The sequence below is a fragment of the Theropithecus gelada genome, chromosome 16 (assembly GCF_003255815.1).
Source record: "Theropithecus gelada isolate Dixy chromosome 16, Tgel_1.0, whole genome shotgun sequence".
NCBI classification, from domain to species: domain Eukaryota; kingdom Metazoa; phylum Chordata; class Mammalia; order Primates; family Cercopithecidae; genus Theropithecus; species Theropithecus gelada.
Genome location: NC_037684.1, coordinates 6,028,132 through 6,049,101, shown reverse-complemented (window position 1 = coordinate 6,049,101; position 20,970 = coordinate 6,028,132). Strand labels below are relative to the sequence as shown.

The 20,970-nt window shown below is 40.7% G+C and overlaps 1 protein-coding gene across 1 annotated transcript in view; it reads right to left on the bottom strand.

The window, feature by feature from the left end:
- Positions 1–20,970, bottom strand: part of ATAD5 (ATPase family, AAA domain containing 5) — a 68,397-nt gene continuing 47,427 nt past the window's right edge. The window contains exons 15-23 of the mRNA XM_025362490.1: positions 18,768–18,944; positions 17,782–17,915; positions 17,241–17,334; positions 15,847–15,911; positions 8,382–8,562; positions 2,277–2,458; positions 941–1,776; positions 361–519; positions 1–248 (exon numbers count right to left, since the gene is read on the bottom strand). Of these exons, the coding sequence (XP_025218275.1) occupies positions 170–248; positions 361–519; positions 941–1,776; positions 2,277–2,458; positions 8,382–8,562; positions 15,847–15,911; positions 17,241–17,334; positions 17,782–17,915; positions 18,768–18,944 (1,907 nt within the window). The 3' untranslated portion in view covers positions 1–169. The remainder of the gene's footprint in view (positions 249–360; positions 520–940; positions 1,777–2,276; positions 2,459–8,381; positions 8,563–15,846; positions 15,912–17,240; positions 17,335–17,781; positions 17,916–18,767; positions 18,945–20,970) is intronic.

Sequence of the window (20,970 nt, the reverse complement as noted above, 5' to 3'; positions counted from 1 at the left end):
AATTTGTAACTCAAATATTTTAAATATTTGCCCACCAATAAAAAATATACAAATTGTTTGTTTAAAATGTACATTGAGAAATATACTTTTCCACGAAGATCCACATAATATAAAAATGTATCTTAAGGACCACATGATAATCTATACAAAGCATGGTTAGTATGAAACATTAAGGGAAGGTAGCTGCCAAAGTATTCACAGTCTCTTTTGGAATGTCAAGATGAATTCCTTCAAAATAGTGCAGGAATCTGTCAAAATTACAAAGAAAAATACAATTTAATATTAACATTTTCATCTTATGAAAATATGTATTAATCTTGAAAAAACTATCTAAAATGTTGTTTTTAATAAAGCCTTTACCTTCTTTTACTTTTTCCTTGTTCTTTTAGCTTCTCAGTCTTACAGATGTTTCGAAGGGTTGGCAGGTACTCAGTTATACTAGCTTGTCTATTACCCACATAGAGAAGAGATCGACTCGAAAATACACTTTTAATGACTGCTATCCTCTTCCAAGCATTCCTGTAAAAGTAATGCATTGTTTTTAATTTTTAATGCCCAAGAAAAATGCAGTAATCCCAATCACAACCAGTTTAGTTTCCTTGCCTCTGGTCTAGACCAGATGACATTTCCAGATTAATTTCCTGTCAACATATCAATCACTCCCATACTGAAAAATCTCAGTAACTATCTGCTATCTATCACAGCAAGACCAAACTCCCTCCTGGGTCATTCAAGCGTTACCTAAATCCACCCCAATCCTCATTATTTCTCTTCCCAGCAATCAGGCTGGTCTCCTTAACTGTCTCATTAGAAGCTGCATTATTAATGTTAAGGGCTTACAATGATCAACAGTACAGCACTTTTAAATTAAGAAAAAACTAATGATTTCCCCTTTACTATTTATTACTAAAAAATAAAAAGTAAAGGAAGTAAGACTTACTCTAAATTAGCTGCTGACTGACTAAAGTATACATTATTGCGCTTTTGTGAAATATAAAAAGTAAGATCATTGGTTGGATCTCTTCCTAATTTCTTGCAAGAACTCAAGTTTTCCAGTGCTTTTGAAATAGTAGAAGAACATTTAGTAAAGCTGAGAGCTTCTGCAGCTGCTTTTAATTCTCCAGAGCTTTGAGAAGTCCATCCATCATTACTCTCAAGACTAAACTCATCACAAAGTCCACTTTTAACCTTTCCATTTGTCCAACTAAAGTCATTTCTACTGTATTCGTTTTGTTCCCTTACATCAGTTAAAAGGGCATCTAAGAAGGACATGTTATCCATGAACTCAGAGAGAGAATTTAAACAATGAGAAACAAGGGCAGAACATTTTTTTTCTGCAGTTGTTTTGGGAGGACGAGGAATAGATTTCTTTGTCTCTGAATTGCTTCCTTTGTCTCTGGCTTTGCTTTCTTCTGAATTTGAGGAAGACAACACAGGGGACAGCCTAATAGATTCATCAGGGAAGTCCAAGTCAGTGTCGAATAAGTCACTATCATCTAATATTACCAATGTTTTCTTTTGTTTCTTTTTCTGGGACTTTTTCAATGGCTGTTCTCTTTCAGAATGTTTCCTAGCAAGACATTTCATACTTTTTGTTGCTGCACTGGCATCCACAGTTACTGATGAGCCACAAAAGTTTTTAGTTTCTGGAATGGTATCAACTGGTAATGGTAGAATAAACTCAAGATTACTATATAAAAAGTCTACATTCCGCATTTGGAATTCTGTAAGAAGCTGGATGAGTTTATGCCATTCTTCCTTTGTTGTGATTTTGTGCTGAAAAACAATGTTGAGTAAAGAAATGTTATAGCAGTACATAGTTTGAACACTTCTTGTATGAATACAGTGTTATCCCTATTCTAACTTCAAAGTATTGAGTCACTACCCCTCATAATTTTATTTATCTATATTTAATATATCAAAATAGTACTATAAGTCTAAAAATTAAATTTAGACTTAATTTGGAGAATTAAATTCTCTATATATGTAATATATACTCCAATATTATTAGAAGCACATTTATTTAAAACCACTTCTCTGAAATAGTCTATCTGAAAAATATTCTAAATTCTATTATAAATCCTATAATATGCATTCAGAGCAATGCCTATGCACCATGTGTTAAAGTGATAGAATGTGTTAAAATCAGAGACCTAAGGCTTATACAAATTATAGGCATAGTTAAGTTAAACTTAAGATTCAAAAGATAGGAGTCTAGTGTTGGGAATATGAAAAGGAATATAAATTCAACATTGCAAAACAGACATTGAAAATACCTTTAAAAATGAAAATAAGTCTTCAGATGGGGAAAAAATGTTCTTAAGACCAAACAAGGTCTCAGCACAGCCACTGTCACATTTCGGAAGGTCTATACATTTCTTTTTAGTATTTTTAGGGTAAATTTTGTTATCAAGGCCATGTTCAGAGCAAACTAGTTGTACATTTTTGCTATTTCCACCTACAAAATAAAAGAAAATCTTAGCTCTCTCTATATATGTATTAAACAAATTGTATCAAACAATTATTTAAAGCCTGAGATCCTTTGACATCTTCTGGACAAATATCCCCATTTTGTTGTTTAATTCATTAAGAGTACAATATAAGCATTATTCTTTCTTTTTTTTTTTTTAAAAGACAAAGTATCACTCTGTCACCCAGGCTGAAGTGCAGTGGTTCAATTTCAGCTCACTGAAACCTCCACCTCCTGGGTTCAAGTGATTTTTCTGCCTCAGCCTCCAGAGTAGTTGGGATTACAGCCATGTGTCACCACACCTGGCTAATTTTTGCATTTTTAGTGGAGACGGGGTTTCACCATGTTGGCCAGGCTGATCTCGAACTCCTGACCTCAAGTGATCTGCCCCCTCGACTTCCCAAAGTGCTGGGATTACATACGTGAGCCACTGTGCCCAGTCATAAGCATTATTTTTACCAAGAGATAGTTTTAAACTAAGTGAGGTGATGGTGGGGGACTTTCAAAGCCATCCAACAGAAAAAGTGCAAGGACTATGAGCAGGCAAATCACAGAAGAAAAATAAATGCCTAATATTAATTTCAGGCTGGGTGAGGTGGCTCACGCCTGTAATCCCAGCACTTTGGGAGGCTGAGGCAGGTGGATCACTTGAGCTCAGGAGTTCGAGACCATCCCGGGCAACATGGTGAAACCTCGTCTCTACTCAAAATACAAAAATTAGCCAGGCATGGTGACGCATGCCTGTAGTCCCCGCTACTAGGGAGGCTGAGGCAGGAGAATAGCTTGAACCTGCGAGGCGGAAGTTGCAGTGAGCTGAGATCACGCCACTGCACTCCAGTCTGGGCAACAGAGTGAGACTCCAATTCAAAGGAAAAAAAAAAAAGAAACAGTAATTTCAGCGGGGCACAGTGGCTCACACCTGTAATCCCAGCACTTTGGGAGGCCAAGGCAGGTGGATCACCTGAGGTCAGGAGTTCGAGACCAGCCTGGCCAACATGGCGAAACTCCATCTCTACTAAAAATACAAAAAATTAGCTTGGCGTAGTGGTGTGTGCCTATAATCCCAACTACTTGGGAGGCTGAGGCAGGAGAATCACTTGAACCTGGGAGGCAGAGGCTGCAGTGAGCTGAGATCACGCCATTGTACTCTGGCCTAGGCGACTGAGCGAAGCTCCACCTCAGATAATAATAATGATAATAATAATAATAATTTCAAAGACCTAATAAGAAGATACGCAATTTCACCAATAAGCATGGAAATGTAATTTTAAAATAATATACTGTACGCGTTTCACTTTTTAAATTGGCAAAATTAAAAGAATTATAATGTAGTTCTGTCAGCAGTACACATGAAAAAACCATCATATACTATTCATGGGAGCATAAGTTGGTACAATTGTCATCAGAGGGCAGTCTGACAACTATTAAAATGTAAAGTGTATACACCCTTTGTGACCCAGCAGTCATACTTCTAGAATTCTCTCCATCAGTATTACAGACATGTTCAAGGATATATGTATAAAGATATTCACCGTATTTTAATGTCAAATTGAAGATAATTTAAGTGTCTATAAGTAATGGTTAAATTACGGTACATCCATTCTATTCTATAGAAAAGCATGCAGCTGTGAAAAACAGTGGGATAATAGGACCATATGTGCTGACAATAAACTTAAAAATAACTAACAACATATATAATAATAGGTTAATTTTCCTAAATAAGTATTTTTATGTTATATGCATAAAGGTCTAACTGTGGCTACTTTCAAGAAGTAGGGGAATATTGTTTTATGTATGTGTTTTTTTTTAAAGGCAGGAATGAAATGTATATTAAAAAAAGGACCTTTAAGAAGGGAAATTGGCCGGGTGAGGTGGCTTATGCCTGTAATCCTAGCACTTTGGGAGGCTGAGGTGGGCAGATCACGAGGTCAGAAGATCGGGACCATCCTGGCTAACACAGTGAAATCCTGTCTCTACTAAAAATGCAAAAAATTAGCTGGGCATGGTGGTACATGCCTGTAATCCCAGCTACTCAGGAGGCTGAGGCAGGAGAATCGCTTGAACCTGGGAGGTGGAGGTTGTAGCGAACCGAGACTGCGCCACTGCACTCCAGCCTGGACGACAGAGCCAGACTCTGTCTCAAAAAAAAAAAAAAAGAAAAAAAAGAAGAGAAACTATGCTATACTTATTTTCTGTCTTCTAAAGTTCTTGCTGTAACAATTTATAGGCCGGGCGTGGTGGCTCAAGCCTGTAATCCCAGCACTTTGGGAGGCCGAGGCGGGTGGATCACGAGGTCAGATCGAGACTATCCTGGCTAACATGGTGAAACCCCATCTCTACTAAAAATACAAAAAACTAGCCGGGCGTGGTGGCGGGCGCCTGTAGTCTCAGCTACTTGGGAGGCTGAGGCGAGAGAATGGCGTGAACCCGGGAGGCGGAGCTTGTAGTGAGCCGAGATCACGCCACTGCACTCCAGCCTGGGAGCACAGCGAGACTCCGTCTCAAAAAAAAAAAAAAAAAAAATGTATATCCAGTGATATATCAAAAAGTTATTAACTAATTTGTTACACCAGGATATTTTCCATGTGTTATATATTGTATTTACTTTTGAGATATGGTTAAAGCTATGGGCTTACACTGAATAGAATATATTGGCATATCTACTTTGAAAAACAATAATATGAAGCCGGGTGAGGTGGCTCATTCCTGTAATCCCAGCACTTTGGGAGGCCAAGGAAGGTGGATCACTTGAGCCCAGGAGTTCAAAACCAGGCTGGGCAACATAATACAAAAGTTAGGTGTGGTGGTGCATGCCTGTGGTCCCATCTACTCAGGAGGCTCAGGTGGGAAGACGGCTCGAGTCCAGGAGATTGAGGCTCCAGTGAGCCATGACTGCACCACCACTGCACTCCAGCCTGGGCAACAGAGTGAGACACTGTCTCAAAATTAAAAAAAAAAAGAAGAAGAAGAAAAAGAATATGTTAAAATGTTAAACTAATTAAAAGAAAAAACTGATAAGGAATTAATATTACATAATTTCACCTTGGTTTCCTTGAAATATTTGTGTATTTACCAGAGTAGGATCTGTAACTAGAGAACCGTGACTATGGAGCATGGAAACCACAAACTAAAACAACTTCAGGCAAGGAGCCAGGTCTTAACCATGTAAACACAAGACCCGACATGGAGAAGGTACTCACTTGAATTAGGTAACAATGATGACTGAAAAAAAAAAAACAGAAATAAAAGCATTTCTGAAATAATAAAGTACTTAGGAAAGATAGAATTTAAAGACTCCTGAAGTTAAAAGTGATTGTACATTATAGTTACATAAAAAGAATACTATATATCTATATATCTTACTCATGTAGAAAAACCAATGTTTTTAGTAAGTGAAAAAGTTGTTAAATAATAATTTTAGTATCATTTGTTTATAAGGAAACATATGTTAATAAATGTATGCGTAACAGTTTGAAAATTTAAGAGTCAAATTTCTGGGGAGGAAGCTGGACACAGTGGCCTACTTAGGAGGCTAGGACAGGAGGATCGCTTGAGCCCAGGAGTTCAGGGCTATCCTGCATTATGATCCTGCCCATGAATAGTCAGTCACTATACTCTAGCCTGGGCAATATAGCGAGACCCTACCTCAAAAAAAAAAAAAAAGAAAGAAAAACTTTTGAAGAGGAAAGGGGAACAGGGTGGGAGGTTTTTTCTGTGTTTGTCTTTTAATTTTTTTTTTTTTTTTTTTGAGACAGAGTCTCGCTCTGTCGTCCAGGTTGGAGTGCAGTGGCGCGATCTTGGTTCACTGCAGCCTCTGCCTCCCGGGTTCAAGCAATTTTCCCGCCTCAGCCTCCCAAGTAGCTGGGACTACAGGCACGTGCTGCCACGCCTGGCTAATTTTTGTATTTTTAGTAGAGACGGGGTTTCACCATATTGGCCAGAATGGTCTTGATCTCCTGACCTCAAGATCTAACCGCCTCAGCCTCCCAAAGTGCTGGGATTACAGGCGTGAGCCACCGCGCCCAGCCTGTGTGTGTGTTTTTTAAATTAAACAATGAGATCATCTTAAAAGCGCAACTACAAAAGAGTAAGTAACTTACAGATTAGTTCAAATCTCTCATTTTTGAGGTGAAAAAACAGGCTCAAAAAGGCAAAGTGAATTTTGGAGCTTATATATTAATTGTAAAGAGCAGCATAGCCAGGAGAAAAATCCAACTTTGTAGGTCCAGTTTAATTCTGTTTACTCACGTTGACTGCAAAATTTTTTCTTTTAGTCAGAGTCTCACTCTGTTACCCAGGCTGGAGTGCAGTGGCATGATCTTGGCTCACTGCAACGTCGATCTCCCAGGTTCTAGCAATCCTCCCATCTCCACCCCCCAAGTAGCTAGGACCAAAGGCATGCACCACCATGCCTAGCCAAATTTTTGTAGAGATGGGGTTTCACCATGTTGCCCAGGCTGGTCTCAAACTCCTGAGCTCAAGGAATCCACCCCACTTGGCCTCCCAAAGTGCTGGGATTACAGTTGTGAGACACTGTGCCAGGCCAAAATGTTTTATGAACAAAGTTGACATATGCATATTTATTTTGAAGATTAACATAACAAGTTGCTTAAAATTTTTATAATCTTTCAACTATTCTAGTATAGCACAGAGTTTTTTTAAGTAAAAAAAAAAAAAAAATTTTTTAGGGCCAGATGTGGTAGCTCACGCCTGTAATTCCAGCACTTTGGGAGACCAAGGCAGGTGGATCACGAGGTCAGGAGTTCAAGACCAACCTAGCCAACACAGTAAACCCCGTCTCTACTAAAAGACAAAAAAAATTAGCTGGGCGTGGTGGCGGGGGCCTGTAATCCCAGCTACTCGGGAGGCTGAGGCAGGAGAATTGCTTGAACCTGGGAGGCAGAGGTTGCAGAGAGCCGAGATCGCACCACTGCACTCCAGCCCAGGCAACAGTGCCAGACTCCATCTGAAAAAAGAAAAAAAAAAATTTTTTTTTTTTTTTTTTAAGATATGGGATATTGCTGTATTGTCCAGGTCAGAGTGCAGTGGCATAATCATAGCTCACTGCAGCCTCAAACTCCTGGGATCATGTGATCCTCCTACTTCAGCCTCCTGAGTAGCCAGTACACGCCACCCTGACCAGCTTATTTAAAAAATTTTTTTTGTAGAGACAGGGGTCTCGCTTTCTTGCACACGCTGGTTTTGTTTTTTTTTTTTTTTTTTTTTTTTTTTNATATTCTATTCAGTGTAAGCCCATAGCTTTAACCATATCTCAAAAGTAAATACAATATATAACACATGGAAAATATCCTGGTGTAACAAATTAGTTAATAACTTTTTGATATATCACTGGATATACATTTTTTTTTTTTTTTTTTTTGAGACGGAGTCTCGCTGTGCTCCCAGGCTGGAGTGCAGTGGCGTGATCTCGGCTCACTGCAAGCTCCGCCTCCCGGGTTCACGCCATTCTCCTGCCTCAGCCTCCCAAGTAGCTGAGACTACAGGCGCCCGCCACCACGCCCGGCTAGTTTTTTTTTGTATTTTTAGTAGAGACGGGGTTTCACCATGTTAGCCAGGATAGTCTCGATCTCCTGACCTCGTGATCCACCCGCCTCGGCCTCCCAAAGTGCTGGGATTACAGGCTTGAGCCACCGCGCCCGGCCTCACACGCTGGTTTTGAACTCCTGGCTTCAAGTGATCCTCCCGCCTTGGCCTCCCAAAAATTTTCTTGTAGAGACATGGGTCTCACTATGTTGAGCAGACTGATCTGGACCTCCTGGCCTCAAGAGATCCTCCACCTTACTCTCCCAAAGTGCTGGGATTACAGGCATGAGCCACTGCACCCAGCCATAGCACAGATTTTTAAATAAGGTCCCATAATAGAAATGTCTTTAATAACAAATCAACTTACCATGAAGGGTTAATGGTCGTTCTTCTAAAACTCCACCTCCACTTCTAATCCAGAATTGTAAGTAAAGGATACTTTTTCTGATATCGCAAGTATTTGCAGTTAACAAGGTTACAAAGTCTTTTATATCAGTTCTAAAATTCTCAGTTAAGCAAATCATTTGTAGGTAGCTGGCAACATTTAGCTTCAAAACAGAGAGAAATGTGGTTAACTGCTGAGTTAAAATAGATACAGCAATAATACATACAAATAATATCTAAAAGTGAGACAAATTTTGCTAAAATTCACATTATCCTAAATGCTCTTCTTGAGGATGAAACTGCTTTAAAAATATAAGGGAATATACTACTAAATTAAAAGCATTTATATGTATTTCTTTTATTAACTGTATATTGTGCAAGACAGCAAGGAAACTTTTATAGGAGATTCTCCAACCTGAACACTGGCAGTTTTACAAACCTTGACAAAACCCCTTAGGATTAAGTAATAGTATAGCTTGATAGAATATCTTACAACAAAATTATAAATATGATACTGTAACACTGAAAAATACACAATTTTTTAAAAACAGGTTAGAAATTGCACTAATGAGTGCATAAAGCTAATTAATTTTTTTTTGTAGAGATGGGGGTCTCACTATATTGCCCAGGCTGGTCTCAAACTCCTGGCATCAAGCAATCTTCCTGACTTAGCCTTCCAAAGTGCTGGGATTATAGGCACGAGCCACTGTGCCCAGCCAAGAAATTGAGAGAGGCTGAGGCAAGAAGATCACCTGAGGTCAGGAGTTTGAGACCAGCCTGCCCAGCATGGTGATACCCCATCTCTAACTCCAGCTACTCAGGAGGCTGAAGCAGGAAAATCACTTGAACCTGGGAGGTGGAGGTTACAGTGAGCCAAGATCACACCATTGCACTCCAGCCTGAGCGACAGAGCGAGACTCTGTCTCAAAATAAATAAATTAAATAATTCAATTTATCAAAGAGTTTTCCACAAAGAAAACTCGTAAATTCACTGATGAAGTATATAAAATACCAAAAAATAAAGAATATCAAACCTGTACAAACTCTTAAAAAAAGAGAAGGAAACATTTCTCAACTCTTTTTGGGGGCAGCTTAACCTTAATATTTTAAAGCTAACAAAGACAATTCTTAAAAAAAAAAAGAAAAGAAAAGAGGCCGGGCGCGGTGGCTCAATCCCAGCACTTTGGGAGGCCGAGACGGGCGGATCACGAGGTCAGGAGATCAAGACCATCCTGGCTAACATGGTGAAACCCCGCCTCTACTAAAAAATACAAAAATCTAGCCGGGCGATGTGGCGGGCATCTGTAGTCCAGCTACTCGGGAGGCTGAGGCAGGAGAATGGCATGAACCCGGGAGGCGGAGCTTGCAGTGAGCTGAGATCCGGCCACTGCACTCCAGCCTGGGCGACAGAGCAAGACTCCGTCTCAAAAAAGAAAAAGAAAAAAAAAGAAGGTTACAAAGTAGTATTCCTCAAGAAAATAAACATATGAATCCTTAATAAATTAATCACAAATCTAATCAATCAATAAAGTGGATAATACATCCTGACCAACTGGTTTATCATTAGAAAATCAGTCAGTGTAATTCACCATAGAGATAGATAGAAGTAGAAAAATATGATTTCAACACATGCAAAAGAAGCTTTTGATAAAATCCAATACCCACTCTCGATAAAAAGTCTAAGAAAACTGGAATAGGCTGGGGGCCGTGGCTCACGCCTGTAATCCCAGCACTTTGGGAGGCTGAGGCGGGCGGATCACGAGGTCAGGAGATCGAGACCATCCTGGCTAACACGGTGAAACCCTGTCTCTACTAAAAAATACAAAAAATTAGCCGGGTGAGATGGTGGGCGCCTGTAGTCCCAGCTACTCGGGAGGCTGAGGCAGGAGAATGGCGTGAACCTGGGAGGTGGAGCTTGCAGTGAGCCGAGATCCGGCCACTGCACTCCAGCCTGGGCAACAGAGCGAGACTCCGTCTCAAAAAAAAAGAAAGAAAGAAAGAAAGAAAGAAATATAAGGCAAGGGGCAGGTGCGGTGGCTCACATCTGTAATCCCAGCATTTTGGGAGGCTGAGGCAGGCAGATCACTTGAGGTCAGGAGTTCAAGACCAGCCTGGCCAACATGGTGAAACACTGTATCTATTAAAAATACAAAAATTAGCCAGGCGTGGTGGCACGTGCCTGTAGTCCCAGCTACTCGGGAGGCTGAGGCAAGAGAATTGCTTGAACCCGGGAGGGAGGCAGAGGTTGCAGTGAGTGGAGATCGCGCCACTGCACTCCAGTCCAGGTGACAAAGCGAAGACTACATCTTAAAAAAAAAAAGAAAGAAAAGAAATGTAATGCAAGTAAAACACTGTAAGCTATATATATACTATGACTTAGATGAACCTTGAGGATGTTATGCTAAGTGAAATAAGCCAGGCCGGGCGCGGTGGCTCAAGCCTGTAATCCCAGCACTTTGGGAGGCTGAGGCAGGTGGATCACGAGGTCAGGAGATCGAGACCATCCTGGCTAACATTGTGAAACCCCGTCTCTACTAAAAATACAAAAAACTAGCCCGGCATGGTGGCGGGCGCCTGTAGTCCCAGCTACTCGGAGGCTGAGGCGGGAGAATGGCGTGAACCCAGGAGGCGGAGCTTGCAGTGAGCCGAGATCGCGCCACTGCACTCCAGCCTGGGCGACACAGCGAGACTCCGTCTCAAAAAAATAAAAAAGAAAGAAATAAGCCAGTCACAGCTGGGCACCATGGCTCAGGCCTGTAATCCCAGTACTTTGGGAGGCTGAGGCAGGAGAATCGCTTGAAACCGAGAGGCAGAGGTTGCAGTGACCGAGATTGCGCCACTGCACTCCAGCCTGGCAACACAGCAAAACTCCATCTCAAAAAAAAAAAAAAAAAAATCGGTCCCAAAAAGCCAAATCAGTATGATTCCATTTATATCTAGAGTAGTCAAATTCATATAAACAAAGTAAAATGGTAGTTGCCAGCAACTACTGGACAGGAGGAAACAGGGAGTTTGATTTAACGAGCATAGAATTTCAGTTTTGCAAGAACAGTGTGAATATACTTAACACTACTCAACTGTACACTGTTACGTGTTACCAAAAGCAAATTTTTTAATACAAAAATTTTAAACACCAAGCTATATAATTTAAAATTTCCAGGAGCCACATTAAAAAATTAAAGAAACAAGTAAAATTAATTTTAGGGCCAGGTGCGGTGGCTCACGCCTCTAATTCCAGCACTTTGGGAGGCCACAGCTGGTGGATCACGAGGTCAGGAGATCGAAACCATTCTGGCTAACACGGTGAAACCCCATCTCTACTAAAAAATACAAAAAAAATTAGCCAGGCATGGTAGAGGGCGCCTGTAGCCCCAGCTACTTGGGAGGCTAAGACAGGAGAATCACGGGAACCCGGGAGGTGGAGCTTGTAGTAAGCCAGTGATTGCGCCAGTGCACTCTAGCCTGGGCGACATAGTGAGACTCCGTCTCAAAAAATTATAATAATAATTAATTTTACTACATTCTCTTACAACAATATATCCAAATATTATTGCAAAAAGTAATCAATACAAAAATTAGTGAGATGTGTTACATTCCTATTTTTTGCACTTAGTCCTCAAAATCTGGTGTTAGCCAGGCACTGTGGCTCATGCATATAATACCAGCACTTTGGGAGGCTGAGGCAGGAGTATTACTTGAGTTCAGGAATTCAGGATCAGTCTGGGCAATATAGTGAGACCTCATCTCTACAAAAAAATATTTTTAATTAGCTGAGTGTGGTGGCACACGCCTATGGTCCCAGCTACTCGGGAGGCTGAGGTGGGAGTATTGCTTGAGCCCAGGAGGTAGAGGTTGCAGTGAGCTGAGATTGAGCCACTACACTCCAGCCTAGGAAATAGAGTGAGACCCTGTCTCCAAAAAAAAAAAAAAAAAAAAAAAAAAAAGTGTTTATATTACACTTTTAGCACAAACTAATTCAGACTAGCCACATTTTAAAAATACATAATAAGCCATATTTAGATATAATTCATATACTATACAATTCACCCACTTAACATGTAAAATTCAATGGTTTTAGTATATCTATAGAGTTTTGCACCCATTACCACTATCTAATTACAGAGCATTTTCATCATCCCCAAAAGAAACCCCAGACTAATCAGCAGTCACTCCCTATTTCTACCTAGCTCCTCTAGCCTTAGGCAGCTATGAATCCACTTTCTGTCTCTATAAATTTGCCTATTCTGAACATTTCATACAATTATTATCACACAAAATATGATCTTTTATTAACTGTAGACTAACCACATTTTATTTTATTTTATTTTATTTTATTTTTTTTGAGACGGAGTCTCGCTCTGTCGCCCAAGCTGAAGTGCAGTGGCCGGATCTCAGCTCACTGCAAGCTCCGCCTCCCGGGTTCACGCCATTCTCCGGCCTCAGCCTCCCGAGTAGCTGGGACTACAGGCGCCCGCCACCTCGCCCGGCTAGTTTTTTGTATTTCTTAATGGAGACGGGGTTTCACCCTGTTAGCCAGGATGGTCTCGATCTCCTGACCTCGTGATCCGCCCGTCTCGGCCTCCCAAAGTGCTGGGATTACAGGCTTGAGCCACCGCGCCCGGCCGACTAACCACATTTTAAAAGCTCAATAGCCTAATCTGGCTAGTGGAGGCCATATGAGCATATAGCTGAAAGTCAACAGTGAAGGTAAAATGAAATAATACACTTGGTTAATCCAAAAGACTGCAGAGTCTAGACAAAATTTTTTTTTTTTTCTTTTTTTTACCCCAGAGTCTCGCTCTGGAAAGCTGGAGTGCTCTGGTGCGATCTTGGCTTCCTGCAACCTCTACCTCCCAAGTTCAGGCAATCCTCCTGCCTCAGCCTCCCAAGTAGCTGGGACTACAGGCACATGCCACTACACCCAGTTAATTTTCTTTCTTTTTTTTTTCTTTTTACATCCAGCTAATTTTTGTGCTTTTTGTAGAGACAGGATTTTGCCAAGGTTGCCCAGGCTGGTCTTGAACTCCTAGGCTCAAGGGATCCACCCACTTTGGCCTCCTAAAGTCCTAGCATTATAGGCATGAGCATAGCGCCCAGCCTGTTTAGACAAATTTTTAAAAAATATTCAATTATGTGTTAAGAGAAACAATTTTTTTTTTTTTTTTTTTTTTTTGAGACAGGGTCTTGTGCTGTCACCCAGGCTGGAGTGTGGTGGCATGATCTTGGCTCACTGCAACCTCTGCCTCCCATGCTCAAGTGATCCTCCCACCTCAATCTCCCAAGTAGCTGGCACTACAGGTGTGCGCTACCACGTCCAGCTAATTTTTTAAATTTTTTGTAGAGACAGGGTTTCACCACATTTCCCAAGTCGGTCTCAAACTCCTGGACTCAAGCGGTCTCAAACTCCTGGACTCTGCCTCCCAAAGTGCTGGGATTACAGGCGTGAGCCACTGCCTCTAGCTAAGAAACACAATTTAAAAGAAAGAACAGGGTCAGGAGTGGTGGCTCACACCTGTAATCCTAACACTTTAGGAGGCCAAGGTGGGTGGATTATTTCAGGTCAGCAGTTCAAAGCCAGTCTGGCCAACATGGTGAAATCCCATCTCTACTAAAAATACAAAAAAAATTAGCCAGGTGCGGTGGTATGCATATCCATTCCCAGTTACTAGGGAGGCTGAGGTGGGAGAATTGCTTGAACCCAGGAGTTGGAGGTTGCAGTAAGCCAAGATCGTGCCACCACACTCCAGCCTGGGCAACAGGGCAATTGTGCCACTACACTCCAGCTTGGGTGAAGAGTGAGACCTCACCTAAAAAAATAAAGAACCCATACAATAAAATTGACCTGACTACAATCATAGCTCACTGCAGCCTGGAACTGCTGGCCTCAAGCAATCCTCTAACCTCAACCTCCCAAAGTGCTGGGATTACACATATGAGCCACCATGCCCAGCAACTTAATGTTAATTTTTAAAACTTTTTTTTTTAGAAGAATGAAAAACAAAAAAGAAAAAGGAAAAAGTAAGAAAAAAAAGACACACACACAAAAACTTTCTTTTTAAAGGTTAAAAAAGTGCCTTGTTCATCATTGTAAGAAAGAAAAAAAAAAAAAGGTGGTGACTTCTGGTGGAAAAGGGGATTCTTACTAGAAAGGGTCCATGAGAACTTCAGGAGGTAATGGAAATGCTCTATATTCTGATCTGCATAATGATGACAATGATTTTTACATATGTTACATGTACAAAATACATTCATTAGGTTATTCATGCAAGGGAATTTTAACTCCATTTAAATTTTACCTCAGAAAAGCACTGTTACTAGGCAAAAAACCTAGTGAACATTGGAGCCTCATAAAAATTTTTTTTAATTTAAGAAAAAACATTTTTAAAGCAAAAAACAAAAAGAGAAATATCAGAAGTCCTAAAACTTAAAAATTTTAACATATTCCTTAGAAACCACATTTACGGGAGGCTGAGGCAGGAGAATGGCGTGAACCCGGGAGGCGGAGCTTGCAGTGAGCTGAGATCCGGCCACTGCACTCCAGGCTGGGTGACAGAGCAAGACTACGTCTCAAAGAAAAAAAAAAAAAAAGGAAACCACATTTAAATCATAGCTTTTTTTTCTTTTTCTTTCTTTTTTTTTTTTTGAGACGTAGTTTCACTCTTGTTGCCCAGGCTGGAGTGCAATAGCATGATCTTGGCTCACCGCAACCTCCTGAATTCCGGCGATTCTCCTGCCACAGCCTCCCGAGTAGCTGGGATTACAGGCATGCGCCACCACGTCCGGCTAATTTTGTATTTTTAATAGAGACAGGGTTTCACCATGTTGGTCAGACTGGTCTCGAACTCCCGACCTCAGGTGATCCACCCTCCTCGGCCTCCCAAAGTGCTGGGATTACAGGCGTGAGCCACCACACCCAGCCAGGTATTTATTTTTTTTGAGACAGAGTGTTGCTCTGTCACCCAGGCTGGAATGCAGCAGTACAATCACAGCTCACTGCAGCCACAGCCTTGACCTCCTGGGCTCAAGCAATTGTCCCACCTCAGCCTCCTGAGTAGGTAGGACTACAGGCATGTGCCACCATGCCTGGCTAATTTTTTGTATTTTTATGTAGAGACAGGGTTTTGCCATGTTGCCCAAGCTGGTCTCGAACTCCACAGCTCAAGCAATCCGCCCTCCTCAGCCTCCCAAAGTGCTAGGATTACAGGCATGAGCAACTGTACCTAGCCTTATTGATTGATTGATTGACCAGGCTAGAGTACAGTGGCACAATTCCAGCTCACTGTAACCTCCACCTCCTGGGCTCAAGTGATCTTCCTGCCTCAGCCTCCCAAGTAGCTGGGAGTATAGGCATGATACCACACCTGGCTAAATTATAGCTGTATTTAATAATAAATTACTTTTACATGATTGTGATATGTAATTTATGGTTATCAAAATTTAAAACTTACCAGGGAAGGAGTACTGAACTTGATTTCTTCAAAGCAGCCATCAAACATTAAACTAAATGTTGGATCTACACACACACACAAAAAAAAAACATTCTTAAACATTAAGACCACTAAGTAACTTTTTCCAGTTATACTTTTCTATGAAAATATTCAGCACCCCCCTCCCCACCACCGCCTAGTGCTGTGGTACAGTCATAGCTCACTGCAGCCTCAAACTCCTGGGCTCAAGTGATCCTCTGCCTCAGCTTCCCAAGCAGCTAGGATTATAAGCTCAAGCTGCCACGCCCAGATAACTTTTAAGTTTTTTTGTAGTGATGGGGGTCTCACTATGGTGCCCAGGCTGATCTTAAAACTCCTAGGTTCAAGTGCCCACCTTAGCCTCCCAAAGTGGTGGGATTAAAGGCATAAGCCACCACACCTGGCCAACTATGATCTTCTAATAAAACTACCAGCTGGGCATGGTGCCTCATGCCTGTAATCCCAGCACTTTGGGAGGCCAAGGCAGGTGGATCACTTGAGGTCAGCAGTTCGAAACCAGCCTGACCAATATGGTGAAACCCTGTCTCTACTAAAAATACAAAAATTAGCTGGGCATGGTGGTGTGTGCCTGTAGTCCCATCTACTCAGGAGGCTGAGACAGGAGAATCGCCTGAACTCAGGAGGCAGAGGTTGGAGGTTGCAGTGAGCCGAGATGGCACCATTGCACTCCAGCCTGGGCAATAGAGCGAGACTCTGTCTCAAACAAACAAACAAACAAACAAAACAAACAAAAAACCCACCTAACTTGTGATTAATAAGATTTTTCTCAATATTTTTAGAGTACAATCACTACCAAATGGGCATTAATTTGTAAGTAGAGTCTAGTCTCATGAATATTTATAACTGGAAAAATATTAGAATATTATTATAGTATTTCCAATTTTTTTAAAAAGAAATTGAATTAGTTTTTTAAATGAAACATTCTGTGATAATTCTTTAGAAGATGGATCAATTCTGTTAGGCTGATGATAGCTAAATATACAATAATCCATAAGAAAGTGTTATCAGGGGCAAAAGAGTGGCTAGGTTCAGTATTAAGGAACAACGGAAAGGTTGGGTTCCATAAAAAATCTTGACCACTAAATAAGATTTAGTGATCTAATCATAGGTATGATAAGGACGCCAGGAGAAGAATCTAGTACTTTCCCTACTAAAATACCTTTACTAGATCTCTTATTTGCATTCTAGAGATTGTTCTCCACTTTCTAAATATCTAACACCCAATATAGTAATCCAAAGTAGTATCCATTTTTAAAAGTAATTGCTATTTGTGAGTTAATTATAATTACTCCACTCTGCAGATGAACTACAGATTTGAGTAACTGTTTAACTGAAGTAAAATCATTGTTACCTACCACTTGTAGTAAGGATTACAGGTCGTTTAGTTGTTGCCATGAATGTTTTGATTGCATTCAAAAACCCAGCATCTTCATCAAAAATTACATCAACCTACCAACAGTTTATTAGAATATTAATGTAATAACAATACACTAATATCAGTTATGTACACATAGTAAATATTCTATATGTCTGTTAGAGACAAAATTTATGAATTTATGAAGTGTGAATTCAGCCCATGTTGAAAGTTTATGTCATATACTATAATGAATTTTAAAATTATCAACTATCAAATGTTAAAAACAAATGCAGCCACCTATTAACTAGATAGATATGAATCAGAATTTATACAATCATTTAACAATAATTAGCAGCCGTGAATTAATCATCTTCCTGAAAAATTATTCTAGAGTGGACAGTTTCATTTGCTTTAATTTCAGATACACGTATTCCCGACCTCTTTAGCTATTTTGCAATTCTTTATAAGAAAACATATTGTATTCTTTAAAGTAAGTCTTAATCATGAGCTCTCACAAATGTATACTTCTATAAGCCTACCTCCTCAAAAAGAATAAGAGATGTTGCATTTTTTCTGCTGGGTTCTTCAGCTCCAACGTCTTTGACATTTGAATTAGTTGCATTTGTAGATTTAGTCTGAGTAATTTGTTTCTGTTCAAAAGAATTTTTTATTCCTGCATAAATACAATATTGATATTTTAGGTAAAATCAACTTTTGCTAAGACACTGGATATATCCACAGAATAAGCTCAAACTGAAATCCATTATCAAAACTGAAATAGGACGGGCGTGGTGGCTCATGCCTGTAATCCCAGCACTTTGGGAGGCAGGTGGATCACCTGAGGTCAGGGGTTCGAGACCAACATGGTGAAATCCCTACTCTATTAAAAATAAAAAAATTAGTCGGTATTGGTGGCACACACCTGTAATCTCAGCTACACAGGAGGCTGAGGCAGGAGAATCACTTGAACCCAGGAGACAGAGGTTGCAGTGACCCAAGATCATGCCACTGCACTCCAGCCTGGATGAAAGAGTGAGACTCCATCTCAAACAAACAAACAAAAACTGAAACAAGCTGGGCATGGTGGCTCATGTCTGTAATCCCAGTACTTTGGGATGCTAAGGTGGGTGGATCACTTGAGGTCAGGAGTTCAAAACCAGTCTGGCCAATGTGGCAAAACCCCATCTTTACTAAAAATACAAAAATTAGCTGGGTGTGGTGGTGTGTGCCAGTAATCCCAGCTACTCAGGAGGCTGCAGCAGAAGAATTGCTTGAACCCAGGAGGAGGAGGTTGCAGTGAGCCAAAATCGTGCCACTGCACTCCAGCCTGGCCTGGCAATAGAGCAAGACTCTGTCTCCAAAATAAACTAAAACAAAATATTAACACTTCTATATGTAGAATCTTCAGTGTAGCTGAGATTTAATAAATAGCAACAGGAACTCGTAAAATGTGTTCATATTTTTATGTATAAGGGTCATTATTATTAAAAAATATATAATTTAATTTGTCAATTTAATGTCTTACCTTTATTATTTTCCAGAAGCATTCCTAGTTCTTCATTATTTTTAGGTTTGGGAGATACTTTAAAATAATTTGCCAAGGTTTTGGGAGGAAGTGCTCGCTTTGGCCCACTACTTTTTGGTGATGGTGGAGGAACTTTTCTTGGTGATGTAACAACTTTCTTAGGGGAGCTTATTTTTTCTGCCCAAAACAAATTGCATTTAAAGATAAATATTCTAAAAATCATACAGGTAGCCAGATAGTTAGCCACATTCTGTATTTCTACTCTTAACAGTTAAAAATTCAAGACAGAAATTTTCTTTCATTCTTACAAATACTTTGTACATTCAAATATTACTATATTTATTTATTCTACCAGTACAGAAGGTTAAGCCAGTCATTTAGAAAAGACACTACTCCTCAAGAAATACACATTCTTTGTTTTTGTTTTGTTTTGTTTTTTTGTTTTGAGACAGGGTCTCACTTTGTCAACCAGGCTGGAGTGAAGTGGTATGATCTCAGCTCACTGCAGTCTCCACCTCTCAGGCTCAAGCAATCCTCCCGCCCAACCCTCAAGTAGCTGGGACTACAGGAGCACACCACAATGCCTGGCTAATCGTTTGTATTTTTAGTAGAGATGGGGTTTTGCCATGTTGTCCAGGCTGGTCTCAAACTCCTGAGCTCAAGCAATCCGCCTGCCTCAGCCTCCTAAAGTGCTAGGATTACAAGCGTGGGCCACTGTACCCGGCCAGAAATACACATTCTTACAACAAATACTGTTCACAATCCCTCCGTTCATTTTTTTCTACACCTGCTTAAAGTCAGAAGAGGATGGAGGGAAAATAACAGTATACACTGAGCACATTACAAAACTTTGTTGTTCAACTTTAATTTAGACCTGCAGTAAATTGCAAACCAATAATATGTATTTCTAGAGATGATTTGGAAGATAGATAAAAAGTTAAAAAATAAATAGTTCACCTCTATTCTCCAGAAGCTCCGTGGCATTTTTCCACAGAATACATCCTCTCTTCCCCTCTAGGTACCTGGATTTAGTCCTTACAAATCCTAATTACTGTATGGCCTCAGAACAGGATGCTCCTCACATACCATCTCATGTTCACAGTTCTTATTCTTTGTCTTATTCTTTTTTTGTACCCTCTGTCTCCATAGATCTTATCATAGCCCTTGTATATTAGAGGTGTTCAATAAGTTTACTGAAAATCTCGAGGTTAAAAAAGCTGTCACAGGCCAGGCGTGGTGGCTCACGCCTGTAATCCCAGCACTTTCGGAGGCCGAGGCAGGCAGATCACAAGGTCAGGAGATCGAGACCATCCTGGCTAACACGGTGAAACCCCGTCTCTACTAAAAATACAAAAAATTAGCCGGAGGTGATGGCAGGCACCTGGAGTCCCAGCTACTGGGGAGGCTGAGGCAGGAGAATGGCGTGAACCTGGGAGGCGGAGCTTGCAGTAAGCCAAGATAGTGCCACTGCACTGCAGCCTGGGCGACAGAGCCAGACTCTGTCTCAAAAAAATATATATATATATATATACACACACATATATATATATATGTTGAATAGATATCAATTTATAAAAAACACTCACCATTTTGTCCTTTTTTTGGTGGTTGTTTCTTTTGAGACGGAGTCTCGCTCTGTCACCAGGCTGGAGTGCAGTGGCACGATCTCAGCTCACTGCAATGTCTGCCTTCTGAGTTCAAGTGATTCTCCTACCTCAGCCTCCCAAGTAGCTGGGATTACAAGCACGTGCCACCATGCCCAGCTAATTTCTGTATTTTTAGTAGAGACGGGATTTCACCATGTTGGCCAGGATGGTCTCAATCTCCTGACTTCATGATCCGCCCGCCTCGGCCTCCCAAAGTGCTGGGATTACAGGTATGAGCCACCGTGCCCAGCCTTTGTCCTTATTTTTCTTATTTTGATATAGACCAAGGACTGCTTGATCATGTATGAATACCAGTCCAAGGACTGGTTTTATTTATTTAATTTTTCTGAGACGGAGTCTCACACTGTTGCCCAGGCTGGAGTACAGTAGCACAATCTCAGCTCACTGTAACCTCCACCTCTCAAGTTCAAGCAATTCTCCTGCCTCAGTCTCCCAATTAGCTGGGATTACCGGTGTGCACCACCACGCCTGGCTAATTTTTCTATTTTTAGTAGAGACAGCATTTCACCATGTTGGCCAGCCTGGTATCAAACTCC